The following is a 21,979-nucleotide window of genomic DNA, read 5'->3' as shown; positions in this document are numbered from 1 at the left end:
ACCAAGAGGAACTTCATCCACAACATAATCCTGGCCAACTCCACCAACTCCAAGGAACTTTTCAGTGTCATTCAAGAATTCACCAACCAACGCAGTTAAGCCACAGACATCATCACCCCATCCCAAGACCTCTGTGACAAGCTTGGAACCTATTTCCACCTCAAGATCAAAAACCTCTATGACAACTTCATTGACCATCCAGCAGGTGCCACAGACGGCCCCCGCCCCTCAGAAACACCAGCCAGTCCACCATCTCCAACTGGACACCGATCACGGCCGATTACACTGCCTCGACCATGAAAAGCATCCACTCGGGCGCCCCCACTGACCCCTGCCCCCTCACATCTACCACAGAGCCGCAGCTGCCATCGCACCCAAACTATAATGCACCATCAACACAGCCTTCTACCAGACGACTGGAAGCACGCAGAAGTCAGACCCCTGCTCAAGAAGCCCACAGCTGACCCCACCAAACTCAAGAATTATCGGCCCATCTCGCTCCTCCCCTTCGCAGCCAAAGTTGCAGAGAAAACAGTCAACAGAAAACTGACATGATTCATTGAATAGAACGCCGCCCTCGACCCGTCCCAATCCGGATTCCAAAGCAACCACAGCACAGAGACCAACCTACTCGCCGCTACAGAAGACATTCGCACCCTCCTGGACCAAGGCCACTCCGCAGCTCTCATCCTACTCGACCTATCGGCGGCTTCGACACCGTCTCCCACCGCACACTACTCGCCAGTCTACACCATGCAGGCATACAAGGAACAGTCCTGGACTGGATCCGATCATTCCTCACCGGAAGAAGCCAAAGGATCAGACTCCCACCCTTCCACTCCGACCCCAGGAAAATCACCTGCGGAGTCCCACAGGGTTCATCACTGAGCTCCACCCTCTACAACATCAACATGGCCCCCCTCGCAGCCATCGTCTGACAACACGGCCTCAACATCGTATCCTACGCCAACGACATCCAGCTCATCCTCTCCCTCACCAAAGACCCCGCCACTGCCAAACTCAACTTCCAGAAAGGAATGCAAGACGTCGCAGTCTGGATGACCAACAGCTGCCTGAAGCTCAACGCTGAGAAGACAGAAGTCCTTGTCCTCTGTACCACTACTTCTGCATGGGACAGCACCTGGTGGCCGACCACCCTCGGAAGCCCACCTACCCCCTTAGACAACGCCAAGAACCTCAGCATCGTACTCAACTCATCACTCGCCATGAACCGACAGGTCAACACCGTCACCTCCAGTTGCTTCAACACCCTCCGCAAGACCTTCAAGTGGATCCCCCCCTGAGTCAAGGAAGACAGTCACCCACGCACTCATCAACAGCAGAGTGGACTATGGAAACGCACTCTATGCCGTCATCAACAAGCCCCTACTCCGCAAACTCCAGGCAATACAGAACACCGTCGCTAGACTCGTCCTCTGCATCCCCCGACACAAACACATCAGCGAACACCTACGAAGTCTCCACAGGCTCCCCGTGGAGAAAAGATTCACTTTCAAAATCCTCACTCACGCCTACAAATGCCTACGCATCAATAGGCCCAAATACCTCAACGACAGAACCAACTTCCACGTACCCAAAAGAAACCTCCAATCTTCTAACCCCGCAGTGGCCGAAACCCAGCGCATCCACAGAGCCAGAGCAGGCGTAAGATCCTTCTCTCACATTGTAGCCAAGACCTGGAACGAGATACTGGCAGACATCAGATGCGCCCGTCCCTGAACATCCTCAGGAAGACCCTTAAGACCTGGCTCTTCGGCTAAACAGATCTGGGGACCTCCCCCTCAGCGCCTTGAGACCCTCACGGGTGAGTAGCGCGCTTACAATTCCCTGATTGATTGATTGACTGGTTGATTGAGGTGTGAGCAGAATGGTGTAGTCGGTAAGGAAGTCTCCTATCAGGAGAAACCCACAAAGGAGCAAAAGCAAGGCAGGCTCCACACATAACTATCTGAAAACCCGACGGGAAGCAAGTCATTAGAAGAAAGGGTCAGAAAAAAGCAGGGTGAACCTCGCTAACTTACAACAAGGGGAACTCTGTAGTGTGTCTGACCAGGAGACAAAAGGATCCCTGTAACATTCTGGGGGAAACCCTGCAATTTACATCTACTGTCTAGGTTTTCCCCACCAACCCTCGACGTTAGGTACCACTAGACAGGAGAAAATACAAAATGAACTCTGGCATGGGTATGGCTATCCGTGTTGCCCACACTCGATACAAGCATCCACTACACAAACTAAATGTTACATACATGCAACGTTCATGTCTCCAGGCTGGTAAGCTGACCGTAGTGAGACTTGGTAAGGAAGGAGGACATAGTGTGTTTTTCCACAGAGCTAGGGTTTAGCTCTTTCTAGGTTACAGATTTCTTAATTGCCCAATACCGCAGTAACAGTGCATTCATATCAAAACCTTTGATGTACGGACAAAGAAGGTCAAGAGCATTAGATGGGCACTACTCAGTGACAAGGCTTCATTGCTTGAAGCCAAATTTTATTTTTGAGAAGCAATTGATTCAATCTTATGCACAGTGCTTCAATTCAGAAGTGACATCCACTTGGAGTGTAATGCTGACAGACAAAGCTGCAGTACAGACCAGATTACCATAAAAGCAGTAACATACTTTCAATCCAAAGCAGCAGGATCATAGAAGATAAGGGCCAGCCTTACCCATCTGCCATCCAGTCAGCAATTGTTATTCAACATAGTGATTCAGAAAAAATACCCTCACTCAAATTGTCCCTCTCCGCCTTGACAAAAAAACAGACAAGGCACATAAAATACAAGACAGCATGACAAGAGATGATGCAAATACCCAGAAGACTAAAGATACAGAAAATAGAATCGGCAGCATAGAAGACCGCTTAAAAGGATGGCAGAATAGGTAGGTCCAACATTTGTGACACACCAAGTAGCATTTATGTTATGTTTATTTGTAAAGTGCACTATGACCCGCAAGGGTATCCTGGAGCTAAGCAGGGGTGTGAGCCTAGATCTACTTATGGTAGGTTGGTTGGTTGGTTAACTAAAGGCCAGGCCAGGCCTTGTTCTGTGTATTCTGTGAGATGTTGATGAGTAGGGGTCCCGGATGGTTGGTGGAAGTAGATGCGTCTTTTCATGTAGTTGAGGTCTGAGTTGTGGAGTGCCTTGAAAGTGTGTGTGAGGAGTTTGGATTGAGCGCGTCTGTGCACTGGAAGAGATTGTAGTTCCCCCAGGTGTGGTGTAATGTGAGTTCTATGCGGGAGGTTTAAGATGAGTATGGATGCCGAGTTCTGAATGGTCTGTAGTCATCTAGTGAGTTGCTTGGTGATGACGGCATAGTCCAACTTATTGGTGACTACGGAGTGAGTGACAGTGTTTCTTGTGTTGCTTGGGAGTCATTTGAAGATCTTCCTCAGCATCCACAGGGTGTGTAAGCAGGATGCAATGATGGCGTTGATGATTATTCGGAGGTTCCTGGCGTGAGTTCTGGGTATGGGTCTGAGTTTGGCCGGTCACCAGCTGGAGTCCCATGGTGAGGTGTTATTGCCAAAGATCACTACTTTTATCTTGTCCGTGTTGAGCTTGAGAATTGGCTTTCATCTAGTTAACAACTTCGGTCATGCAGGCAGTGAACTTGTTTCTTAGGATAGAGGTCTTATCCAAACAAGAGTATGTGTTTTGTGTTGTGTACGTAGGAGAGGATGTTGATGGGAACGCGGATGACACTGGCCAGCGGGATAATGCATGCACTGAAAAGGGTAGGGCTGAGCGAAGGACCTTGAGGGACTCTGCAAATGAGTTTGCTGGGTTCTGGGTAGCAAGGTGCCAGGCTGACAGCTTGTGTTCTATATATTAGGAAAGGAGCAGATCCACCGGAGAGCGGATCCTTGGATGCCAATCTTGTGCAGGTGCCTAATGAAGATGGGTTGCGAGACCAGAGGACAGAGACGGATACCTGCGTTGCTGGTGGGGACTGAGGGAGGGGGAGGGCATCTCTACTTTTCATGGTGGTTAGGGGTAGGTTTTAGTTATGCAGGTTTTTGGTTTATTTGACGCATAACTCTGGAAAGATTTGTATATCCTTGTACTATGCACGGTATAGGTGGCGGGGGGCTTTTGATTAATCCTCAGGGAGTATGCTGATAAATATTGTGTACGGATTTGTAGGTGTTTGTACAAAAACTTAATAAAATGCGTGTTAAAAAAAAAAAATGAAGATGGGTTGTGAGATCATGTCAAATGCTGCATAGAGGTCCAGGGAATGAGGGATGTCAGGTCTCCTCTGTGAAGAATCATGCAGATGTCTTCTGTGGCGACAGTGAGTCCTGGTTTAGTACTGTGGTTGGGCCTGATTCCAAACTACATGGCATAGAGGAGCTGGTGGATGCTGAGGTGGTTGGTGAGGCATCAGTGGATTAGTTTCTCTTAAAACCTTTGCCAGGTATGGTAGGAGGGAGATGGGTCTGTAGTTTGAAAACATGGCTCCGCAACGGTTTCTTTAGTAGGGGCGTGTTTCCAGATGTCCGAGAACGTGGCAGAATCGATGAAGGCATTGACAGGGCTCGAAAAATCATTTACATTTTTACTAGACCTGCAGGTCTAGTAACCTACAAAATCTACTCGACCTAACTGAAATGCACTTGATCTCTGTCTGTGAAAGCAAGCAAATGTGACAAGATAACAAGATTTAAATGCATTTGTATTGCTCATTTACTTTGTGAGCAATAAAGATGCCTTTAAATCTTGCTGTCTTGTCACATTTCCTCTGTTTTCAGAGGCAGAGGTCAAAAGTCACTATTTTCCTACTCGCAAGGGTGAGTAGGACCTAAAAATTGCTCGCCCGCATTAAATCTGGCTCGCAAATGCGAGCGGGTGAGTGGATTTTTTTAGCCCTTAATGAGGATGGGCGTTAGTGCTTCACTGACTAGTAGGAGTCCTTTGATGAAAGTGTGGTTGGGGCAATGGTCAGATGGAGCCCCCGAGTGGATGGTCTTCATGGTAGCAGAGATTTCAATAGTGGTGAAGGCAGGCTAAACGGTCAGGGTCCGCCGCTCATCAGCTGTTATGGGAAGTTGAGTTGCAACAGTAACAGGGTCTGGTTGAGGGGCGAAACTGCTGTATATGGAGGTGATCTTGCTACAGAAGAATTCGGAGAGCTTTTTGCAAAGGTTTTAGAAGAGGGTGATGTTTTGGAGGTGGCAGAAAGCGTGGTGAAACCATTGATGATGGTGAAGATTTCCTTGCTGCTCTTAGTGTTGGAGTCAATGAGATCCGCAAGAGCTGTGTGCTTGGTGTTCCGTATCTGCTGGTGGCAGCGTCTTAGGGCTGATTTGAAGATGTCTGTATCGGCAGTGTCTTGACTTGTTCTTCATTTGTGCACCAGTTGCTTGCAGTAGCATTTCATCAGCCTGAGTTCCCCTGTGTACAAACTAGCCTTTGTGTTGTGCTTGAGGGGAGCCAAGGTGTCGCTGCATGCTGCGATGTAGCTGTTGAGGTTTTTGATGGCTTTCAGCAAGTTGCTTGTGTGCACATGTCGACGCTCGGAAAGAGCAGAAGCCCACTCCTCTTCCAAGATGCTTTTCCAGCTCCAGCTGCCAGTTAAAAGTGATGGTATGTCTGTGATGGTGTTGTACTCGCATACTGAAACGGACGAGAGTGTGATCTGTCCAGATCATAGCTGCTGGCTTGTCAACTGTGATGTTGCAGATTGAGGAGAAAATCAGGTCCAATAGGTGTTCTGCAGCGTGGTTGGGATTGATAACGTGCTGAGTGAGGCCAAGGTTAGCAATGTTTCTTATAAGGGCCACAGAGTATAGGTCGGTGCGGTCTTCTAGGTGAAAGTTAAGGTCTCTGAGCAGGATGACGGTGCTGGCTTTGATGATGAGGGGTGCAACGGAGTCAATAATGTCGCTGGAGAAATTGGTGCAGGGCCCAAGTAGTCTGTATATGAGGGTTCCGCCCAGGGAGAAGTTGTGACTTGTATCTTGAATGTGAGGTGTTCCATGTAGCTAGCAGATGTGTAGATAGTGCAGCAGATGGTATCTTTGCCTATGATGGCAACTCCACCACCAGGCTTGTGCTGATGGTCTTGCCTAACAATCTGTAGTCAACAGGATGGCAGTGGCGATGTTCGGTGCAAAGGTTGGGTTTAGCCATGTTCCTGTGAGAAAGGTCAGGAGCGTGGTCATGCAGTAGGTCCCATACCTCCATGGTATGTTAGGTGATCAAGTGGGCTTTGGGGTATATGCATGCAAGTGTGCCGCGTTTTGTTTAGTTGGTATTTGGTCTGCATGACAAAGTGAGGTGCTTGATGCTGTTGGTGCTTGAGTGGTCGGTGTGGGAGAGTGCATGAGAACTTTCAGTAGGAGCAAGTGAGCACTTCTTCTATGTTCTGTGGTGCATTATGGCAGCATGGCAGCAAGCGACAGACAGGGTATCGATGGGTAAGCAGGAATCAGGGTTCCTGGCACTGGGTGCGGTCCAGGCGCAGATGGGCTTTCCTTTGGAGCTCCAGCAGCACGACCACTACGCATCCGCACTACAGACACCATTAAATAGGTCCTAGGAGGCGGGTAGAATGCAAGTGTTGTGATGTCACTTCCTGTGCAGATGGTTGATGGGAAATGAAGTCCTCTTGCATGCATTCTTCTTTTAAAGAGAGTTTTACGGGAAACCAGTGATGTCACTTACTGTGCAGATGGATGATGCAACACTTGTCCAAAAGCTTTCAGTTGGTGCTTCCAAATACCCTTAACTCTAAAGTGGGCACATAAAATCAGACTAAGCTTTCTAAACCCAATAAAATGCACGAAACCAGTCCACACTCAAGGTTTCACTCCTCACTGATTAAAACCGCTGCTCTGTCTTTCACTGAAGGTGGACTAACCTTCGAAATTATATGGTAGCGCACCAAGAAAAAGCAGGGTACAAGATTTTTTGTTAACCCATTTTATTAATTTTGTTATACATGGATATAATCTTGGTGCTTCGTATAAAGGGATTTTTCATATGTGTATACAATAAACAAAGGCTTGTCTGTCTTACACAGCTTAGTTAAGAGAGAGATTCTTCAGACCGCTACACAATCCTAACATCTGAGCAACCTCACTACTGTGCAGGCGCTCGGCTGTACACTAATCACATCTTGTGTTACATGACACATCTCCTTCGGTGGGTAAGGCTTTGGGGTATAGTTCTGACATTGAACTGGGTAAGGTACAGTTTATGGTTGCACGTTAAATATAAAAATAGTGGGAAGGGGGTGTCAAAGAGCAGCAGGACAAGGTGGCTGCTCATTAGTGAGGCTCTGCTGGCTAGTCATATAATATATCTCCATTGACTGACACCAGAGTTCATCTCTACCATGGATATGTGGTGCCTTTGTTGGGGGTGCCTGTGGCTCGACCCTGAAAGCGAAGTAGGCGGTCCGGTGGGCCGCCAATGAAGTATGGCTCGAGACATCAATAATGGCCAGTGAGCCCTCCAAACAGAAGGCTGTTGTGTAATCGGACTGTAGCGCAGATATCGGACTGTGTGGGGTGTCAAACAAATAAAGCCATCAAGCAGCCTCCTAGTGTTGGCGAACCATCTCCTGCATCAGTAGACATACAGAGGAGACAGACTGTCAGCCCTGACCTGTTCATGCATGCAGCAGACTGGGCATCGAAAATGACTGGTGGTGGAGTTGGGGCAGAAATGGGGATGGTCGGCCCTCCTTCATAGAACTGAGGAGCAAGGAGCAAGGTTTCGGACATAACCATGGGCCCAGGATCGCAGGAAACAAGGTAAACAGCATCACCGTCCAAAACACTCCTCCTAAATCAACAGAACACTGTAGGTGGGTGAGGATGTGGGGGGAGGGGCAAACAAATAAATATGAGGATAGGGCAATGGGGACTAATATCTAAAATGACGGTGTCCTGAACCTGGATAAATAACTTGACTAGCTTAAACTATGAAAAGATCCCTAACTACAATAGTGGCCTGCCCTGCACCGGCTGATGCACACAAACTCTCCACCAGAGATCTGTACTTGCGGCTACCAAAGGAGTCATCCTTAAGTGTTAGCGATAGATACAGACTGGGTGCTATATGTGAAGGGAAGTCTAAATAGTGACCAGGAAATCCAGAGCACGCTAAGCATTCCTACTACATTAACATCCTCAACCCTAAACATGGGGAAGGTAAACAAAATGCAGAATGCAACACCATATACAACACTAGGGGCATCCGGAGCACCCAAAATCAGACAAGCAGGAGAAATTGAAGCTTACATCTCGGCTGCTACAGTGACAGGTTGCACCACAATGGATCGGCTCTTCTTAGAAATTGTAGATTAAGACCTCTCATACAGAACTTATCCTTTTGTTCTTGTAAAGCAATTTCAAAGGATACACTGTCTGAAGTAATTCTTTTCAGTCTCATAATTGAGAATAAGGTGAATGTTGTTTTATAGAATTTGGATGAAAACCTGTTAACTAAAGACCATAATTCCTGTATATCTTGGATTTACCAATCCTTACTGTAACATACCAGGAAAGTAATTTTATTCTTGTCAACATGACGGGTACACTGAATAGAGGATTTTTGGTGTTAGTTTACATGATGTTAGTGTGCAACTTTTCTAGTAAATTCTTCCAAAGGATGAAAATAAAGGAACAATCTTTGTCATCTAATGTGGTTTAAAATATGGTCTTGCTCAAATTTAGCCATGAATACATTTCCATAGCTGGATGCTCTTGTAAACTCCATATATGTTCCATTGAGTTGCAAGTAAAATGGATTGTTCTACTGAACGTAACTGTACTGAAGTGTGTAGTGTAGTGCTGTGGTTCTAACAGAAATACTTTATTTGCTCCTATTTCATTCTGCTGTAAAAGTGCCTATTCAACTGCTTCCATACCATCAGCATGGGGTTTCAAGGAATATAAAAAAATTAACATATATTGTGCCTAACTAAACTTCTTCATGCGCCATAATATCGACTGGTTGTAGTTTCATTAGGAAAGCCCGTAGTGTTCTTTAAGGAGAGGTCATCTTTCATACCATAGGTTGCAAGAATTAATTCAAGTAAATTCCTATAGATTCATATTTGGACCCACAAGCTGACACTCTGGGTTGAAAAGGAGAATTGTTCAGGGATGAGTGGAGTTTAGATTTGAGTGTTCTTTTGGGTTCAGGGGTCGGTGGAGTTTAGGAGTGGCCAAAACTGTCCCTTCACAGGACTGCAAGTCCCAGCAGACCTGTCTGCTGGAGGAAGTGGGGATGCATCCTCACCGCATTACTTAGCACTTGTCAGTCTCCCGCTGTGGTGGAAGGCCAAAACAGCCGCCGTCAGGGGACTACAAGCCCCGGGAGACTGGTCTGCTGGAGAAGGAGGGGGTCGCATTCTCACAGTGCTACTTAGCCCTCACGAGTCTCCGGCTGTGCAGGAAGCGCAAGGGTGAAGACAGGGCCAAGAGGTGGCCTGTCTCCACTTATGTTCGGCGTTTGTGCCAACATGATACAAAGACAACAGGTCAGCTTATTAATAAGGTCACACACTGGTTTCACACCCACCTTATACACAAGAAAAAGCTGTTTAAACATATTTTTGCTCATCGAGTGGATTGGGTGGGCCCTCTGGCTACAGAATTTTCTTGAGACTGCTTCATTGTTAATTTCAAAACCCCAGCTACTGCGGCCAACATCTTGCAGGCTCTGCCCCTTGACAGCTTCTGGTATTAGGGTCATGCCAGTGGGTTACCTCTACCAGCATCATAGATCTAACCCTGCATTTGAGCCCAGTCACTCAAGTAGCTGTGCCTTACCTACCACCAACAGGTAGTCAGTGTTGCTGAAATTACCAACTACTGAATGAGTTTAGGACTGTCCCTCTGAGGTAGAGGATCAGCAGAGAAGTCTCCATTTTAACCTCATCGTGTCTGCCAGCTCATGTGACTTAAGTAATTTCCTGAGTCTGTAATTCCAAAGGAGGCTTTGGATTTGGCTATTTCCGTGTCCCTAGGCAATGTTAAACTGCTGAGTTGGAATATTGCAGGTATTTAAGTTAAGTTGGCAATGGGCAACTCAGCGGAGTTCATCTCAGCATATTACATTATCCTTCTGCAGGAAACTTGGACTACGGGCAATGTTTTTATGATTGTTTTTCCCGTTTCTCTGTTGCTGCTACCCCTGGTGCTTCTGGTTGTGCCAAAGCAGGGCTTGCTGCCTGGTTTAAGATGAACCTCCCATTTTGCAATTGCCCGATTCCCTTTGGGTGCAGCCTAATCCAACCGTTTCATTTATGTTGGTAGCATAATTTTAGTATTTTTATAATTAACTTTTATAATGATAATTTCAATCATAATATGCTACATTGTTTGCCCTTAGGTTGAAGGGGTACCCCACAGTCAAGATCGAAGGGGACGTGAGCTTTATTCTTTTCGATTGCTCTTGACCTTCATAATGCTTTAGTAGTGGCTGGTTTGCCCCACTCACAGCTGTTATTTACACAGGAGGGGGGCACGCTACTACAATGGATTACATTTATCTCGAGATCCCTTATGAACTGTATTACTGATGGGTCTGTGGAAGACTCTGTTTTTAGCGACCATAATGCTTTTACCATCTCCCTAGAGAGGCTAGGGAACAGTCACGATAAGCCAAGGATTGTGTTTGGGCCCTACTCAACACATGATATGGGGAGATGAGTAGTTGGCGTCAGTTAACATGTCAACTGCTCAGAACATTTTGTTTGATTTTCAGCTGTCTTTCGTGTGTTCAGGAGAGCTGAAAAGGTATTGTTGCTTGAACATGAAATACCTTGAAAAAAACAAAAGACATTTGGGAAAACAGGAACAGTTCACTTAATTAAACAATGCAGCTGGGAGACAGTCACAGGCATACGTTCTGATAACTGTCTCAATTTACAACGGTGTAACGTAGACTTTTATACAGTTCATTAAATGCAATGAAATAGTTCAGGCAATCCTTTTTTGGTAAGGAATGTGAACCTCTGTCTTTGGAGCCATAAAGTAATGTAATGGATGAAGGATCCAGGTGGGCCTCAACCTTGCATGGACACAATGCGGCCAGTGGGCAATGTGTCCAGATGTCTGGCATGGGGAGCGCATGATCAAAGGGTGTACCTTGTGTGCTGTGTCCTGATTGACTATGTGTTCCTAACTTCATGTGGCCTCTGCGTTTATGGTGTTTTGGGAACGTGCATACTCCTCCGGCCCTGAATGCTTTATTGGGGCCAATTTCCATGTACCATTGTGGTATCGGTGCACCTGTCTGTGGGATCGATCTGGAGTTTCCCGTTTGCGCGCTTGTCTGCCGGCTAAGTGGCACCCAACCTGTGATCTGTAAATCAGTGACCTGGGCCTGGGTCTCGGGCCAGCCTAACTTCGTATTTTTGAGTCGGGCTGACGTGGAGTTCACAACGAGTGAATTTGTCAATATAGATGTAATTTCGTTTTTATACATGAATGTATAGTTATTCATACTGACATTGACTTTCTCAATGTTACCATTCCTTGCTCTAGTTGAATTTTGAACTACACTATCCAAACCATACTTTGATTTCTTCTTTGGTTTTCTTCTTTGGTTTTGATAATTACCATTTTTCCAAGATACTGGCATTCTACAAAATTTAAGGGCTGCGTTTTTACAGCAGGAAATCCCCAATTGCATTGAGCAACACAAAAACACGAACAGAGATAACTGGCAGCATCGATGAGCACAGACCGGAAAGCACTGCAGGAGCCAGGTGAACCAATTTGAGAACCACTCCTACTCAGGGGAACCTCCCTCCTCACATGTCTCTTTGTAAACGGTTCAGTGCTTGGATGGCAAGAGTCAATGTCCCATTATCCAGGTAATTTCCAACGATATATGTGCAGCAGAACACATCAATCCTGGCACACAACCCTCCCTCTATTGTAGTCATTAAGTCTAGCACGTACCAGAGCTGCATCACCATGAGGTGGATTGCTCCCAGTTCTTTCTTGATCAAATTAAGGCAGAGCTCAGTGTTGTTCACCATTTTAAGCATTTTCCATCTGGTTGATTGGAACCAGCAGGCACTGGCTTTCGTCTGCATGGCCAAGAAGGGAATGAACCCTCCCGCTGATACTTGAGAGTCCGAGAACAGTCTAAATTCTTCTGGAATGCCCTTGTACTGAGTCCTACCAAAATAATCTGCAGTTCTTTTTTTACTAGTCTAATGCAGTAATGTGGTCTTCTTCCTTAGTGGCTGATGGTACAAGTCCAACATTTCTTCACCAGGAAAGACCAGGGTAGTAGTGTGTATGGTTACCAGAGAACAGAGTCCACGCCATTCCGGGACGAGCTGAATATAGGCAAACTCGCCGCACTGCCAGTACATATTCATCAGTGTGAAGGTGCCACCTTGCATATCCAGAATGTGCAGGATCATTTTGCAGTTTTCAGTTGTGCCCAGTGAAAGTGTTTCTTCACCTCTGAAACCTAAGGCATACAGTGTAAGTTTCCATACAATTAGGGGCTGCCCCTTCCATTCTAGCCAAGTGTATCCAACTACCTCAGTATTCCAGATTTCCTGACATAAGTTATTTGTGCTTTCATTCAATCCTCCTCTACAAGACCAATTTCCCTTCGTATCATCGAGCTGGATGGCACTACACAGGAAGTCAATGTCGCAGGTCCAGTTGTTTAAGAAGCCTACCCCAATACGCTAAGGGCCACTCTGGGAACACAAATGGAGACTGGAGCGGATGCATTTTTGCATCGAGTTGGGGATTTTGCTACCTCCAAGAATCTCCTGTCTGGGAAGTATCGGATCCAAACAGTCTACTTCCCTATGGTGCCCTTTCTGCGCATCCTGTCTCGTTCAGTTTGGCTATCGCTAGGCTCAGTGAAAAGGTTGGGTTGGTGGGTTGGTCTCATAATGGATCAGATTCACTACTACTCTGCGGGGTTATAACTTGGGTTAGATTTTGGCCCGGATTCTGAATAGGTACAAGTGGAGAAGGCATTTAGCTTTTTCGGGGGCTACCTCTTGAGTTAAGTACAGTCTGTGATCCTACTGCATGTGGCATCAGCGATCAGACATAACACGACCTGGCTGATGTTTTAGAGCCCACAGAGCTCCTGTGCTGATGGTGTGTGCTGTGTAAAAGGGCGCTGTGTAGTGCATGTGGAATGCTAGTGTTTAGGTTCGAGTAATTGTAAGCAACATGGGAGAGATCCCTACGCAAGAGCTGTGATAGTTTTTGAATGGACACCATTTGACCAGACAGTTGGTTAATGGTGAATAGGCGCGGAAGCATCCAACACAGAGGGTACATAGAAGTGCAAAAATACATAACTTGTAACTGAACATTGCAGTTTCTTTTTATAAGGATCCAGAGGAGAGGTCTGTGGTCCTATGGTTATCAGGTGTTTTCGTTCAACAGTTCGATCAAAAACGTTCACAGTGCAGTTCGTAAGTTTGATGCGCACACTTTAGATCCGCATTGAGGAGTTGATGTGACAGCTGAAAGATGGTGCACCTGGAGGTTCGATTGTAGACTTCTTGGATAAGAGCTTGGGTCATTTTGGTCAGTTCAGTAAACATTGCATGGGTCATCATCAATGTTTTTTCTTCAGGGTTTCTGCACATTCCATTTATGCAATTTTTAGCGAGGCATCGGAAGGTGGCCCCCGGTCATGGTATCTTTTTGATAGTTAAAACTAAACTTTCAGGTGGCTTTTTGGTAATTAGGTAAATTTATCTACTTTATGACCTAACTGGGTGCTTGGATTAGTGCGAAACGTTCATGGAGTAATCTTGTGTTCACAGGGATGGATTGTATCGCTTTTTATCGAGGGCTTTGCTGAGACCCTGTCTCTTCTGGTCCTTGTATGGGGGCAACATCGGTGTGGTCTGTTTTCAACCCACACATGCGCTGAACTGTGCGAGGAGTGGGCATGCCGCAGAGTGTTGATGGTGGCTGCAATTTGTCCTGAGATCACGTGTGTATTCCTCTGTTTTCGGGATGTAGAGTGCAACATGCCCTTCCCAGTTGTGCCAGATATCTCAACTCCACCCTTTCTCTAGAGTCTTCTTTTTGGTCTAACGTTTGGGCTCTTTTCATTAGGGATTTGGGCACTTCCTTACATCTTGCATGATCTGCCATTTCATTTATCACGCATTCCCCAATCGAATCTTTCTTGTGATATCCGAGGTTTTGGCTAACTGCATTCTCCGGATGGTCTATGTGAGGCCTGGTGCAGTGGTCAATTGCTAGGCCCGATACGGGGGTGAGCGCATTCTGCATTCTAATCACCTGAGCTGTGATGAACTTTGCGGTCTCCCCTTTCCCAGGCACCCCCCTCTCCCTCGTACCACATCTTGAGTGTATTTGGATCTGCGATTCCTGGATTGTGGCTAGGGACTTCTAACTAGCGGCCATGCTCCTGTCGCTATTTTGGAGGGGTATGGCATGGTGACCAGACTTCAGAGATTTGAAAAACCCGAAGGAAAGAAAAGAAAACGTCCCAGAGATCATAAGAATGTAGGGAGCCTGGGGCTCAAATGATCGAATAAAGTTATTCACAGAGTCAAGAGTGGTGAAGGGTTTTTAGGCTTCAGGGATTGGTTGAATTTAGGGGTAGAAAGGGCTTTTGGGGGATCAAGAATGGGTGTAAGTTTGGGGTGATAAGGGGTTTTTAGGGACCTGGGCTACTTAGTCTTTGGGGTAGTGAGAGTTTTTTAGGAGCTAGAGATGGGTGCAGTTCAGGGGCATGGAGGGGTTTTAAGGGATGGGTAGGGTTAAAGCACAGTAATAGTTTCTTAGGGTACAGGAATGTGTGTAGTTTAGGGGTAATGAGGGTTTTTTATGGTTCAGAGATAGGTTAAGTTTATGGGTAGAAAGGGATTTTAGGGCTCAGGGGTCAGGGATGGGTGAAGCTTAGGCGTGATGAGGGGTTTTTAGAGGGCAAGGATAGATGGTATTAGGGGGTTGATAGGTCAGCACAATAAAAGCATCCAAAGTGATTGTTTGAGAATGTAAATTATAGAAATCTGAAGTAATGTCCCCTGTAATAAAACACTCAGACAAAAACATTTCTGGAAGTCAACCCTGCAGCCATTACATTTACACCTTGAAAAAAAAAAACCTGCAAAAGTCAATTTCGTCAAAAAAGACTTTCAATTAATTGGTTTCTATTAAATGATAAATGGCAGTCATCCCACTGAATTGAATAATGGTATTCAATTAAATAGTTTTCCCTTGAAATCACATACAGCCGTGGTGATGTACCTTTAATTTACACTGTGCAGTCTGTTAGGATTCAACATTCTGTCTTTATGGAATGCTGATGTTCAAGTGTTGGGAGCAGTTGGCTCCTGGTACTGTTGGGGGCTTGATGACGAATTAAGAGGTATGCATCTTCTGCTGTTTTATGCTATCTGTGGTGAAGCAATTCCACAATTTTGAGACGAGTCATAAAGCTCACGCCAGCCCCTACACAAACGCATGTGTGCATATTTCAGGAGTGACTGATTTGGATGGTGATCAGGAAGTCTATGACTACGAGAATTTTTAAAGAGAATGAAAAATTACCTAGCTAACGTAACGGAAAGTTTCAATTCTATTAAGGACTCGGAGGCGAGGATGATGCGTTAGCTTTCTCCACTTTAATATTAGCAGCCATTCAAAGTCAAAACAAATAAACTACTATTCCCATGCAACATAGGGAATAAACAAAATTAATCAAAGATTGTCCCAGGCTAGATCGTCCTCCTTAATGCACCAATCAGCAGTCCCCTTGGGGTTGATAGTCCTTTGTTTGTGACTGCCATTCCTCTTTCGTCGCTCGGTCAGCCAGGAAAATTCATTTCAGGAGTCCTGCTTGTTTGAGTCCCCTGGAAGAAAATAAGAAGGCGTAAGCGATAGTCATGGCTAAGGTTTAGCTCGGTGGAGGAAACCGCATTGAATATACACAAACAGTCCACTGGAAAATTACGTAAACCCTTTACTTACCCTAGTACGAGGGAGGGAGGACAACGAAGATGTACCCTGGGTGGGATAATCCTCACCTCCGAGTCCTTAATAGAATTGAAACTTTCCGATACGTTAGCTAGGAAATTTTTCATTCTATGTCAGGACTGGAGGCGAGGATTATGCTCGTTTAAAGCTTGCTCACAACCAATTGAGCCATGTCAATAACCGGTTTGAAATAAAACCGTTTAAAGGTTGAGTCCGAGAACCAATCCGCTGCATTGAGAATGTCCTCTAGACGAGCTCCCAGGGTAAAAGCCTTGGAGGCCATAGCTCCTCTTGTAGAATGAGCACCAAAAATACTCAGGTCTATACCTGCTTCCTGCATGATCCAACGAATCCAACGTGCAATTGTGGGAGAAGAAACCGCTTTGTGAGGTTTCCTAAGCGCGATAAGCAACTGGCGCTCACCAGGAGGTCTCAGTTCCTCAGTCATCTCTTCGTAAGCCTTGAGACAGGCCACTACACAGAGCTTAGGAGAGTCCGGGAAAGCAAGGTAGGAGACGGTAGTCGTTCCACACTTAGTGTGCCTACGAATGGTGAACGTGACACCGGTGGGGGAAAATATCCTCCCAGAAACGTCCAGGGCTCTGACATCAGAGACTCGTCTGCAAGAAATTAAGCACAGAAGCATAGCCATCTTAGCTGTTAGCTCCTTCCTAGACAGAAACCTATTTGGTTGCCAGGACAGAAACAGATTCAACAATCTATTAACATCCCATAACTGGGAGTACCGAGGTTCCGGGGGAAGTGACAACCGTATACCCCCTCAGGAGTCTACAGACCAACGGATGTTCCCAGACAGGTGTACCATCAATCAAGACGTGAACTGCCGAAATGGCGGATCGAAAGGTGTTAATGGTCCTATATGCGAGACCCTCCTCTGCTAGGGAGGCCAAAAAATGTAAGATGGCGGTAACATCCGCTGCCAAAGGATGGAAACTCCGTCGCAGACACCAACAACACCATCGTCTCCAGGAGGAGCGGTATCTTTTAAGGGTACTATCCGCCCAGGCCTTGGACAGGAAAGTCTCAGCCGCTCCCGAAAGCCCCAGGACTGTCCATCATCCCCTGTAATCCGCCACGCCATCAGCGTTAGGGAACCCTGTTCGATCAATGGGTGAGGGTGTCTGTCCGGACTCAGAAGGAGAGCGGGAAAGTGGGGGGGGAGTAGGATTGGAGAATCCCAGGAAAGTTCCAGTAGAAACGGAAACCAGACTTGAGACCTCCAGATCGGCGAGATCAGAACGATGGACGCTGCCTGCGAACTGGAGCCGAAACCCGGGTTACCATTGCGAATAGAGGAAACTCGTAGCCCCATTTGTTCCTCCAATCCTGAAGGTAGGCATCTGTGCGCTCTGCCAGGGGGTCCGGTCTCCAGCTGTAAAAGCGGGGAAGCTGGTAGTCCAGCCGAGAGGCAAAAAGGTCTACTGAAAAGGGCCCCCAAAAGGTCTGCAAATCCGCAAAGACCCCTGGGTGGAGCTTCCAGAGACTGAGATCGTGAAAGTGGTGTGAATGAAAATCTCCCACCTGGTTGTCCTGTCCTGGCAAATACTCTGCCGTGACCGAGATCTGACGGTCCAGGCAATACTGCCAGAGACTCGCCGCCAAATCCAAAAGTGCTCTTGAGCGAGTGCCCCCGAGGTGGTTGATATAACGGACTGCGGAAATGTTGTCCATCTTGAGGAGGACACACGAACGAACTGAGTCTCTTGTCCAGCACTTGATGGCAAATGAACCCGCCAAAAGTTCCAGGCAGTTGATGTGCAACCGCTGTTCCGACGGAGACCAAACTCCTCCGGTGGTGAAGTCGCCACAACGCGCGCCCCAGCCTGACCTGCTCACGTCTGACTCGATAACGACATCGGGTGCAGAACCGAAGATGGCCCGCCCATTCCAGGCTTCCATGTGGGTCAACCACCATTGTAGTTCTTCCCTGGTTTCCGCCGTTAAGACACTTTGAACGAATAGGGGCGACCCCTGCGGAGATGATCCGCCTTTAAGCGTTGTAAAGCTCTGTAATGTAGAGGCCCAGGGAAGATGGCCTGGATGGATGCCGACAGGAGACCCACTATCCGGGCCAACTGTCTGAGCGAGATTTGAGCCAGGGTTAAGGCTCTCCGAAGCTCGTGGCGAATCTTTGTCAGCTTGCGCGCAGGAAGGCTGAGGGCGGAAGCCACTGAATCTATCAGAAAGTCTAGAAAAACCACTGTTTGAGAGGGTACCAGAGTAGATTTACGTTCGTTTACTACAAACCCCAGGTTCTGCAGGAGATCTACCGCTGTTTGCAGCTGTCGTGACAGGATGGACGGATCTTGCGCCATCAGCAGGATACCGTCTAAATAGACAATGAGTCTGAGTCCTGATGCCCGCAGACGTTCCACTGCCGGTCTCAAGACCTTGGTGAAACACCAGGGGGCGGAGGAGAGGCCGAAAGGAAGTGTGGTGAACTCGTAGGTGTTGCCGCGCCACAAATTGAAGGAACCTGCGATGGGGGGGAAAGACTGGCACCGCCAAATAAGCATCTTTGAGATCGAGGCGTGCCAACCAGTCCCCTGGGCGCAAGATGTCTCGCAAAAGATGGATGCCCTCCATCTTGAAGTGGCGGTAGACTAACCACTCGTTGAACTCTCGTAAGTTGATAACTGGGCGTTGACCTCCATCCACTTTGTCTACCAAAAAGAGGTTGCTGACAAATCCTCTTGGGTGCAACACTGTTCGTTCTATAGCACCTTTGGTCAAAAGGGCCTGGACCTCCTGATCGATTAACTTCGCGTCTACCTCTGCAAAACAAAGTGGCCTGGGAGGCACTGCTTGCACCGGAGATCCCAGGAATTCGATATGAAAACCCCTGACTGTCTGAAGCACCCAAGCATCCCCCGTGATGGAAGTCCACATTGGGAAAAAATGTGCCAGACAGCCCCCCACTTTTAGATGGGAAGAAGGGAGAACACTCACCGGAAGTATTGGAGGCGCCACCTCCTCTGCCGCCTCTGTTCCTGCCTCGTCTACCTCTGGTAGGGTAGAAGTTTCCGAAGCGGGCTTGATCCCGATACTGCCCCTGGTTAGAGTCTTGTCCCCTGGTCTGATTTGGACGGCCGGACGAGCGACCCCTACCTCGTCCGGCCCCTCTGAAAACCCGGGGGCGAAAGACTTTTCTAATAGAAAACTGAGCTTTATCTAGGGAGGTGAAAGTATTCACGAACTTCCCTAGTTCTTTAATGAAAAGTTCTCCAAAGAGGCCACCTTGTGCCACAGGACCTGCTTCTGTGTCAGCAAGGTCTCCTAGCTTAGGATCCACCTTAATGAGGAGAGACCTGCGTCGCTCAGTGGACAACGCGCAGTTGGCGTTTCCTAGAAAATCTATCACTCTCTGGGCCCATGAGGAGAGAAGCTCCGGAGATATTAGAGAGCCCGAAACCTTGGCTTCCTCCGCCATGTCTAAAATTTTTGTAATTGGCCCTAAGGTATCTAAAACCTTATCTTGGCAGGCACGCCATGATCGGTCTATTCCCTTTTTGGGGTCCTTTACGAATTTCTGGAGGAATGTCGCCATTCTGGGGTCTATTTCGGGGGTCGCCGCCACTTTGCCATTTAGAGTGGGACGTGGACACTCTGCTCTAAGGCAGTTGCGAGTGGCTGGCTCCAACAGGCGGCGAATCCTGTTGGCTACATACTGGGCGACTTTTTCAGATGGTGCCCAGTCAGAGGAGCGTATATGTAAAACATCATCCGGATCCAACATATCGGCACACAAACTCGTGTCTGATACAGGAGGTTTGGCAGGGAGCCATGGGCGGGATCGCTCCGGAGAAGCATCCGCATCACCCTGGTCATCCGGGTCCCCTCCTGGGGGAGTAGAAGGTACAGGCGGAAGAATACAAACTGGGTCTAACGGGGGGTTGCAACTAGAAAGGAACGCCTGCTTAAGGCGAGCAAAGGGGTCAGCACCCGCCCCCGCAACCTTAGCCCGCTTAGGAGGAGGTGACTGGTTACCTGAAATAGTACCAGTGGCAGATGACCCTGAAACTGAGGCCTGTGCGGCCTTAGACAATTTTTCACAGGCTTGATCGATTTTCCGTGAAAGTCTTTCTTCCAATGGGGTCATGGCCAATTCCACCACCTTATAGATGGATTCATCCACAGCATCGTAAAAATCATCACCCCAGGGCATTGCCCCCAAAGGGTCTTCCTCCCACTGCTCCTCGTACACAGTATCGTCGTGGGAGGCTTCCATAATGCGCGGAAGTAGTATGGCCAAAGCCTGAAATGCGGGTTAACCCGATTAAAGGTGGCTGGGCAGCAGCCGGGATATGGGCGGGCAACGCTCGCAATGATAGAGGCCTGAAGCCTAGGACCCAAATCGCCCTGGTGCAAAGGTATATATATATAGGGCAGTCTGCCTAGCACAGGTCCCTGCAGAAAACTGCGACACCGATCCTGCTGAAAACCAGAGTGTAAAAGGCCTACAAGTACTGACCCCACAGCAGGAAACACCACCTGAAAATCTGCCTAATGGCAGTACAGACCCGGCTTCACGGGCGTTCACGGGCGTTCACGGGGCGTAATTGTACAGAAAAAATGCCTCAAGGCAGGTTTCAGACCCTTGTCAGGGGCGTTTCTGGCAGACACTAGACAAGGCTCGCTCGCGGCGGTGCAGCGCTGGATTCCGATGCCGTCAGAATGCTCGGAATCTACAGCGCGCCCGCTGCGTCGGAGGACGTTCCCTGCGCCCTCTAGTGGTGATCGGAGGCCACCGCGAGCTCGCACCAACTTCGCCGCTAGGGAGTACGAGCCTCCCGCGGCTGTAGCGGACACCGAGTAGCGGCGAAACACTAAAGGCAGAAACAACGAAAAATAATGTCTACGGCAATTAAATACTTTTGAAAAGGAAACATACAAAGCCTCATGAAAGAAACGCGCCAGCAGAAGTGGCGCGTGCGTTCCGACTAAACGCTCCGTGAGGGAAATGGAAGGCTCGGAACGACGCGCAGACAATCGAGCGCGCAGCCGCCTAGCAGGTAATCTGCTTAACTCAAATCCAATCAAAGAATAATGTCAGTGACAAATAATAACTACAAAATAGCGGATAAAATTTGAAGAAGGTAAGGAAATGGTGACTTAACTCGGCTGCAGCAGCGAAGAAAGATGAATGGCAGTCACAAACAAAGGACTATCAACCCCAAGGGGACTGCTGATTGGTGCATTAAGGAGGACGCTCTAGCCTGGGACAATCTATGATTAATTTTGTTTATTCCCTATGTTGCATGGGAATAGTAGTTTATTTGTTTTGACTTTGAATGGCTGCTAATATTAAAGTAGAGAAAGCCAACGCATAATCCTTGCCTCCGGTCCTGACATAGAATTACATTGATCCAGCTCACTCGGAGGTCTAACAAATTTGTTTGCCTGGGTCCACAAGAAATCAGTAAACTTTATCTTTCGTGACACACACTCCAATTCACGTGTCATCAGTTTTTTCTCCAAGATGGCATACGTCAAGTTTACCAGTTTATGCTAAATATAATCCAGTAACATACTCACTGTTTCATGTGTGTCATCAGTGAATTCTCTGAGGCGAGGTATTTTTAGTCAGGCCTTGAAAAATCATAAAAATGTTACTAGACCTGTGAGATCTTAGCAAGTATTTTGTTTTACAGAACCGCCTTTTTCTTCATTATCACATATGATAGCACCTCAAAGATGCAAGTTCAACCTTTCTGCTGCACAAAAATACTATTTTGTTTTATTTAATAGACAAAACTTTTGTTCTATGAATAATAAGAATAATCTAGGCCACATATAGGGTACACTTAACCCCTGACCTGCCTCTTAGTTCACCAATAGCGTTTTCATCGGGGCAGGGCAAGAATTTTTCTCAGTTCAAGTTTAAAAACTAACCTTTAATAAATGTATTACTAAAGCATGATTTGTTAACACACTGGCATTTAAAAAGAGTATTTTCTATTGA

The 21,979-nt window shown here is 47.2% G+C and overlaps 2 protein-coding genes and 1 long non-coding RNA gene across 4 annotated transcripts in view; all 3 read right to left on the bottom strand.

Moving 5' to 3' along the window:
- The window catches only part of BCAR1 (BCAR1 scaffold protein, Cas family member), a 191,343-nt gene that overhangs the window by 149,714 nt on the left and 19,650 nt on the right, over positions 1-21,979 (bottom strand). The window lies entirely within an intron of this gene.
- LOC146775785 (uncharacterized) lies at positions 15,626-20,510 on the bottom strand. Its single transcript, XM_085638572.1, has 2 exons — positions 16,154-20,510; positions 15,626-16,046 (listed from the first exon to the last, which is right to left on the bottom strand). Exon 1 carries the CDS (start codon positions 20,243-20,245, stop codon positions 18,401-18,403), a length of 1,845 nt encoding a protein of 614 aa, XP_085494698.1. The 5' UTR covers positions 20,246-20,510; the 3' UTR covers positions 15,626-16,046; positions 16,154-18,400.
- On the bottom strand, positions 15,626-21,150 carry LOC146775784 (uncharacterized). The gene is made up of 2 exons (XR_014972216.1): positions 20,509-21,150; positions 15,626-15,872 (listed from the first exon to the last, which is right to left on the bottom strand). It is a non-coding gene; the product is annotated as an uncharacterized LOC146775784 (long non-coding RNA).

Source organism: Triturus cristatus, chromosome 12, assembly GCF_964204655.1.
Source record: "Triturus cristatus chromosome 12, aTriCri1.1, whole genome shotgun sequence".
NCBI lineage: Eukaryota > Metazoa > Chordata > Amphibia > Caudata > Salamandridae > Triturus > Triturus cristatus.
Note: the sequence above shows the minus strand (reverse complement) of the source record. Positions and strands in the feature narration are given on the sequence as shown.

What these genes read in the sequence shown, in the direction of transcription:
- LOC146775785 (XM_085638572.1), bottom strand. Translation starts at nt 20,245, where the DNA reads ATGGAAGCCTCCCACGACGATACTGTGTACGAGGAGCAGTGGGAGGAA.